The 8,228-nt window shown below is 49.0% G+C and overlaps 1 protein-coding gene across 2 annotated transcripts in view; it reads right to left on the minus strand.

Moving 5' to 3' along the window:
• Positions 1-1,255: 1,255 nt before the first annotated feature.
• Hdc (histidine decarboxylase) overlaps positions 1,256-8,228 on the minus strand; it is a 21,858-nt gene continuing 14,885 nt past the window's right edge. For both annotated transcript variants that reach the window (XM_005364413.2, XM_026787674.1), the window contains exons 10-12: positions 6,661-6,759; positions 2,423-2,524; positions 1,256-2,282 (exon numbers count right to left, since the gene is read on the minus strand). In XM_005364413.2, coding sequence (XP_005364470.1) covers positions 1,533-2,282; positions 2,423-2,524; positions 6,661-6,759 — 951 coding nt within the window. In that variant the 3' untranslated portion in view covers positions 1,256-1,532. The remainder of the gene's footprint in view (positions 2,283-2,422; positions 2,525-6,660; positions 6,760-8,228) is intronic.

The following is an 8,228-nucleotide window of genomic DNA, read 5'->3' on the forward strand; positions in this document are numbered from 1 at the left end:
TACCTAGTCTTATGCATTTTATTAAACTATATCAGTTGATATCACTGGAAAGCCTGATCTTTTCTGAAGCAAAATTGAGAAACAGTGGGTCCAGGAGAGAGGGAAAGTGGGAGGAGGATTTGGAGGAGGAAAGGGAGGGGAGGCTGCAATGGTAGCAGCGAGTCACACAGCTCACTGACATTGCTCAGCTGCCACAGAGAGTCCTGGAGAAAACACTGCCGACCAATGTCACTTGGGAGCTTCTTAACACAAAACCTTAGGCCCCACCCTAGAGCCAGAGTCAAAAGCCCCGGGAGTGGGCTCAGCAACAGCTGTTTGAACAAGCCCCCTCGCTTATTCATACACAGGCTCAAATCTGAGAAGCTCTGGCTCAGTGCCATGTTCCCAGACTTGCCTATTCCTTGAAATCATCTGGGGACACATTGACCCTTTCAGAAACTAGTGAGCTTAATGGTGGTCCCCTAAAATGCTGTACATTAGCATCACCTGGGGTATTCAAATCACGCCGAAGTCCGGGGCCACCCCATAGCAACCCAATATTTCTAGGCATCAATCTTCTATGAAGATTTATTTCACTTTTAAAGGTCTCTGTCTGTCTGTCTGTGTATGTGAGTACTTGTGCCTGAGGAAGCCAGCCAGAGGTGTCCGTCCCCCTGGAGCTGGAGTTACAGGCAACTGTAAACCTCCTGACCTCCTGACACGGTTGCTAGAACCTGAACTTGGCTCTTCTACAAGAGCAGGGCATGCTGTTAGCCACGGAAATGTGTATCCAAGCCCGAGGAATCAGTGGGTTCTGTTGTTGCTTTGTTTTTAAGACTCCTCTGTAGGTAATAGCAAGGCGGTTTATAAATGAGGAAACCGTTTTACGTGGAAGTCACAGTCCTAGATTAGAATTGAGGCTTTAAAAATACAAACTGCTGGTGCTGGCATGGAGGGAGGCGCACACCTTTAATCCCAGCACTTGGGAGGCAGAGGCAGGTGGATCTCTGTGAGTTCGAGGCCAGCCTGGTCTACATAATGAGTTCCAGGCCAGCCAGGGCTATATAATAAGCCCTGGTCTCAAATAACAAGCTGCCTTTCTTGCTTGATACCAAGGAATCCAATTCTACTTTCTCATAATTAGATTAAAATCTCCAACCTTCTGAAAAGCGGGGTCCGGGTACAGGCATTGCACTTCCAGAACACTGCTTGCTTAGCCGTTGGTGTTTTGGATGTCAATTAAGTCAGACTTGCTTTATTTCAGATATAAGCACAATTTATTTCTAGGTTGCATTTCACGTTACAAGCTTAACAGGACACCGCCCTCTTCACCCCTTCTGTCTGACAGGCTGCTGCAAGGCTCTGGCGCATTTGAGCTTAAACCCCCCAGTTACCGTCCATTGTGAATCACGAACCCCCCCATGAGGCTATGATCAAAATTGCGGATTTGCTCCCAGCAAGACGCGCACACACACATAAGCACACAAATTGCACATGATTTTGAGGGGTTCGCGAGCTCCCTGAAGCACATCCTTGCATTCTGATGGAAACCTCTACACCATGGCCTGCAGAGGGCAGCAGGGCAGTTGGAGGGCACACTGAGAACTGCATTCGGGGAAGCTGGGGACACTGTAGAACTTGATCAGCTTTTTGAAGGCGCTTTTCTTCATCACCATCATCTCTTCTGGAAACCTGGAGAAGATTCTGGCCCGGAAGGAGCCCCCGTTCTTCACTGGACCATCCGTGGGTAGTGACTTCTGGGCACTTGCTGGCACGCTGTTACAGCTGAGGGACCGCACTGTCTTCTTCCTGTTCTGTACCGACAAGTAACTGAACAGAAAGGACGACAGCTTGTGCTTGGTGGCATCTGGGGCCTCTTCCGAGAAGCAGTCATCCGGTGGATCCAGCAGGGTTTCAAGATCGCAGGCACCTTCCCTTCTCGGACTGGCCCCCAGCTGCTGGGGCTGCTTGATGATCTTCCGGGCCTGAGCTGGGTCATCTCCTCCCTCGTTGACAGAATCTAGGGACAGCCCACTGGTCAGGTCCCAGGAGCCTCTGGTCGGCAGTGGTGGGATGAGGTTCTTGGCCCGAGGGCTGGGCTGGGAAGTGCAGTGCTGGCTCAGGACAAGGGTAGCAGCCTCTCGGATGAGGTTCCAATCTCTCAGAATGTCCTCCTTGGTGGTAAACTGGGATGTCACGGTGAAGCGGATGATCAGTTTGTCCTGGACAGTGGCTGGGATAAGGAAGAGCTGGCCACCTTTGACTATTTCCTTTAACACGCTTTCTGTGAGACAATTGGGACCCTATGTGAAGACCAAGAAGAAAGGAGTCTACATCATGTCTCTCGTAAAAGCCCACCATTTATTGGTCTAAAGAGATTCAATTCCCACTCAACTCTGAAACAGAATATCCCTTCTCAGGGAGCCATGGACGAGCATATTACCTTCAGACGGAAAACCACCAAACCAAGGTGCCTCTTAGCAGGGATTTCAAAGAAAGGGTCGTTTCTGACCAGAGATTCAAAGTATTTAGCCATTTCTGTACCCTGGAATTGTAAACATTAAAAAAAAAATGGTTAATGGGCAAAAACCAAACTGCATCTCCTTTGATCCTGTTCAACAGTTTAGACCGGTGGCCCAAATGAATCCTGAAGCCTGTGTGGCCTCTGCCTGCCTGTCTTCCCCATGTGGCCTGGCGCCTGTTCAAGCTGGGAAGAAGTCTCTATGTTTTGCTTCCTGCCCCATCACAGCCACTCAGACACCTTCAGTCTCCAAGTCCTCTTTCAGCTCAGTCCCAGAACTTGAAAGTCAGCCTCCTATTCCAGTTTCTCAGCTTCTCCGCTGGCCACAGGAGCCAGCAAGGTCCCAACTCAGTGCCCAAAGGAAGGCACAGCAGGCTGTGTAGGCTCAGCCATAGCCCTGCCTCAAAAGGCTCAACTGGACCAGGCATGGTGGCACACGCCTTTAATCCCAGCACGTGGCAGGCAGAGGCAGGCGGATCTCTGTGAGTTCGAGGCCAGCCTGGTCTACAAGAGCTAGTTCCAGAACAGCCAGGGCTACACAGAGAAACCTTGTCTGAAGACCCCTCCCACACATACAGGGTTATCAACTGACTTCCCGTTGCTCACCATGCTCTCACACTCCAGAGCTTAACGCCCTCCCATCCCTTTTTACTGGCACTTCGCTGGGAGTTTATAGTTTATATACCATCACCACCCACACCACGGGAGAAAGCTTGTATCTAGTTAGCAGGTACAGAGGTTCTTCTTGAGATGGTGAAATGTTCTGCCAATAGCAGTACTCATTTGATATCGAGTATAGGTAATATCATACTAATCGTACCCTAAAACACCATTGTTTTATATGTTGTGCATATTTATCACCAAAAATTAAATCATATTGATTTTTTACAAAGTTTATCTGATTTTTTAAAATTTTCCTGTGTTTTTTCTTGAGTTTTACTTTTACATAGAACTTTTGAATTGAGAAGGACTGGGCTATGGCTCAACTGGCAATCTGCTAACCCAAATACAAAATCCTGTGTCCAATCGACCATTAAATAAAGACTTATGGAGGTTGTGGCAGGAGGATCTGAAGGTCAAGGTTTCCAGAAACGGTGTTACAGGTCTTTAATCCCAACACTCAGAAAGCTAAGGTGGGCAGATCTCTGTGTGTGCCCAAAGCCACTCCGGTCTACATAGTGAAACCTGTCTTATGGGGTAGGGGCGAGCCTAGAGATCCCAGGCTAAGACCACCTGGGTTACTTCTCTTTCACGTGGTCTCTACTAAGTGATTTTTAGGCTGGACCTCCCACCTGATGTTGTGTTTCAGACGACAAGAGCTTCAGTTGTCCTTGACCGTGAGGAGACAGTGCTATTTGAACCAACCTCTCTCTGTCTCTGTGTGTGTGTGTGTGTGTGTGTGTGTGTGTGTGTGTGTGTGTGTCCAAGCTCCACCACTGTCCTATGAACTTTTTTTCTTTTCTTTTCTTTTCCGTGAGAAAGTCTCTCACGTATCCCAGACTGGCTCAAACTCGTTGTGTAGCTGAGGATGACTTTGAACCACCAGGTGATCCTTCTACCTCCACCTCCCCAGTGTTAGAACTACGGGTGTGCACCACCGGGAGAGGTGTAAGCAGTCCTGGGGGTCAGACAATGGACTTTGAGCACGGGGAGCAAGCAGCATACCAATGAAGCTGCATTCCCACTTGATCGCTAAGAACAACTGACCTGAAGTCACAGGTCCTGTCCCAGGAAAGCACACTGACTGTTCCCTGTCTCGTCTATGTGCTCATGCGAGGAGAGCAGCACTGCCAACCTGCGTGGGCACACCACTCACCAGGGAGCCACGACCGCCATAGGCCGACGTGGAACCACTCCTTTTTGAAATGAGATTTTCGGGAAAACATCCAGCTGTCCCCATGAGTTCACATATTGTCATTGTGTTACAGTGACAGGGAAGACCACATGGCTGTTTGCAAAGGTTTTCCAGTCACCTACAGGTGACAGGAAATGGATAATGATAACTCATGGTCATTAAAAAAAATACCATACCCAATCGTGGTGAGACCCAGTGGGTAAGTGCTGGAGAGGACAGCAAGTCTGAGGCTAGCCTGGGCTACACCCTTAAAAAGAAACTGAAAAGCTAGAAGTAGAGGAATACTTGCCAGGCCCTATGCTAAAACCTGTGTGCTGTGCATGTTGTCTCGTTTAACCTTTGAGAATGGTATTACCACATCATTTTATAGGTCCAAGAAAGCAAATGCAGAAAGATTACTCTGCCCAGGGTCAACAAAGGGTAAAGCCAAAATGCAAATCTCTAAAGCCCCACTGTATAGCCCAGAGATGGCTTTTTAGAAGCCGGCTTCAAAAGCTCAGCACAGTTAAGGAAAGACAGAACTATAAAGAAAACAGGGCTTTTGTAACTGGGAAGGTTGCAATAAAGTCCCAGGACTTTTGCTCTTGAGCACAGTAATTCCTTGCCGTCTCTGAGTCTCCCCTGATCACCATCTCAAGACTCCAGAAGAGTGGGTGGTACGGGCTCTCTAGTGCTATGTAAGCGATAATTTAATCACAAGCAACTCCAAGAGATGAGTTAGCTTATGCCGAACAGCTGCATTTTAGCTCGGTCCTCACCATTCCAGGGCTGCGCTCCAGGTCCTTCAAATGTGCTTGACCAGGTGTCCCTGGGGATGCCACAGAGGCAGAAGAGGGGGAGTGCTCAGGGACACTTCTGGGGAAGTAGAACTTGACACCATTTGGAAAGCAGAAGGGCAGGATGGGGCGCAGCTGTAGGCTGAGTTGGGAGTTTGGATTTGTCTATGAAATGCTCGAGCTAAGGTGCAGGCTGCTGATAGGAATAAAGCAGACCCAGGGCGTGGGCTGGTGTGGTCAAACAGTAGGGAGGTGATGGGAATCCAAGAGCGAGCCAAAGGCTAGAGAAGCTAGAGAAGGTTGACCAGTAGAATATCCAAGCCCAAGCTGCAGACAAAAGAAATTCCCATCACTGGGGCTGGAGAGATGGCTCAGTGGTTAAGAGCATTGCCTGCTCTTCCAAAGGTCCTGAGTTCAATTCCCAGCAACCACATGGTGGCTCACAACCATCTGTAATGAGATCTGGTGCCCTCTTCTGGCCTGCAGGCATACATGCCAGATAGAACATTGTATATATAATAAATAAACAAATATTAAAAAAAAAAGAAAGAAAGAAATTCCCATGGCCTCCATCATCCCCCCTCCCACCCACCACCCTCCCATCTCCATCCCCACCCACGACCATCCTCAGGAGGAGGTGGTAACTGCTCATTGGCAGTCCAGGTACCACTGTCACCATTACACTTTTCTCCATTACACTTTCTTGTTCATTGGGGAAATAAGGAATTTCCCGAGGAAAAAGGTGAAAAGGCAAAGATACATCGAGTGATTGAAGAAAAAGATCGTGGCTTTGAGTTAACCCGGGGGGTTGAGAAACACTGCTGGCCTGAGGTCTCAGCTGAGTGTCTTTGCCATGAAGAACACCAGTGCCCAAGTCACTTAACTGAGTCTCTTGACTACACAATAATTGTGTAGTTAGTAAAAAGAACTGGGGAAAATGTACCAGCAGGCCTTCAGTGAAATCTGCTAGCACAAGGCAGGAGAGGGGCCGTAGGGACTTGGTAGGGACTCTGCAGGTGGGGAAAGCTGGCTTTCAGACGTCCCTGTAATCGTGACCATAATTTCAACCAGCTGTGACAATCAGAGTATCTCCCCCAACGCCTTAACTAGAAAAAAAAAGATATGACCCTACTTTGACCTACACACTCCCTTTGACCAACTTTCCCCTTCTCTTTGTGCAAACTAGGCTTTTGAGCCTGCACTCCTCGGTTCCCAAAGACAGCAACAGGAAAGGTGAGATACTGGGGGTGAGGGGGAGGAACCTCAAAAGGAAGCTGTGCTCGTGTTGACGGCTTCGAAAATAAGAAACGCGAGCTACAAAGCACAACAATCCACTGGGATTACACAGGCTCGGCGCTCCTCTAAATAACCAATCATCAAATCCCAGAAGCCCCTCTACAGGCCCTACCTACCACCTGAGCCAGACACCAAGGATCCCGGGGGCAGATTTGTAAAACCGGGAAAAGTCTTCCTTCCCATGAACTCGCAAAGCAGCATGGGCTCGGTCCCACAGCCCTCACACAACATACGTGTCTGACATGCGCTTGAAGATTCTTCACCCCGAAGGACCGAATCACGAACCAGAGCTTAATGGAGCGAAAGCGCCGACTCAGGGGAATCTGCCAGTGCTAGAAACAAGAAACACAGAGCTCATGGTTAGCAGCAAGGTGCCCAGTCCCTTGGGTGCCCTTAGCATTATGTGTTGCCTGCCCAGCCCTCCTGGGACCCGTGGTGTCGCCATGACTCCCAAAGCTGTCGCTAAGGAGCAAACCAAGACAAGTTATCCGGGTGGTACTCCATGGAGTGGGAAAACGGGAACAAAGTCTGTGACCTGGAACCGAAGGTGACGCCTCATTTCGACTGCAGCTTTAAGTATTTCATTCCAGCCTAGAAGAAACTCGAGGCAAGCAGAAATGAAAGGTCTGTGTCTGGTCCTTCTGAACATGAACAGTGCGGTAAAGAACAGTCAATAAGAGCTCAGTTGCTAGGGCCTGAGAGGCCTGGGCTTCCCTCCTGCCTGCCCCTTATACTGTGTGACTTTGGCGGGGCTGCCTCGCGGTGTGTAGAACAAAAGGCACTTCCCAGGAAGTGGCACAGGAATAATGGGTGCAAAAACTCAGAGGAAGCCAGGCGGTGGTGTCACATGCCTTTAATCCCAGCACTCAGGAGGCAGAGGCAGGTGGATCTCTGGGAGTTCGAGGCCAGCCTGGGTTACAAGAGCTAGTTCCGGGACAGGCACCATACAGAGAAACCCTGTCTCGAAAAAACAAAAAAAAAAAAAAAAAAAAAAAAACCTCAGAGGAAGCTGTCCAGTTAGTGTGGGCTGTTGAGATGATGAACATATTACATCTGTGTCTGTCCAGCACCGAGATGGTCCTTACTTAACCTCACTGCCACCTCCTGGCATTTACAGTGAGCTTCTGGTAGCTCCAGACACACAACCCAAGCATTCAGACTGCAAATGTGTGTGAACCTCTTGCCTTGGGCTGAAATCAGTTTTTCTCTGATACCAAATTAAACAGAGCTTAAAGTTCAGAGTTGCAGTTACCAAACAGCTGAAAATTCCTGATCTAATGTCTCAGATCTGAAAACAGAGCAAATGGCGTTGGCATTCTCATGAGCAAGATGGCTTCTCCCAGGCTCTCCCGCAAATGTCAGAGAGCCTCCACCACGATTTCTGCTCCCTAAAACAAATTCATCCTGTTGAACATTCGCCTGCCTCTCTCCAGGGCTTCACTGATACTCAGCTTCCTGGTCCACACTGGTTTCCCAGGTCAGACCCAGCGGGGATATTACCCCCATATCAAGGACACTATGTCCTTCCAGAAAGCACTAGATTCCCAGGTGTGGTGGCGCACACCTTTAATCCCTGCACTGCAGAGGCAGAGGCAGGCAGATCATTGTGAATCTGAGACCAGCCTAATCTACATATCAAGTTCCAGACAGCCAGGGCTATACAGAGAGACCATTTCAAAAGAAAGAGAGACAGAAGGAGAGAGAGAAATAAAGAAAGGGAAAAAACAGAGAAAGAGAGGAAGGAAGGGAAGGGAGGGAGGGAGAGAGAGACAGAGAGGGAAGGAGAGAGAGAAAGAGAGAG

The sequence above is a fragment of the Microtus ochrogaster genome (assembly GCF_000317375.1).
Source record: "Microtus ochrogaster isolate Prairie Vole_2 chromosome 14 unlocalized genomic scaffold, MicOch1.0 chr14_random_1, whole genome shotgun sequence".
NCBI classification, from domain to species: domain Eukaryota; kingdom Metazoa; phylum Chordata; class Mammalia; order Rodentia; family Cricetidae; genus Microtus; species Microtus ochrogaster.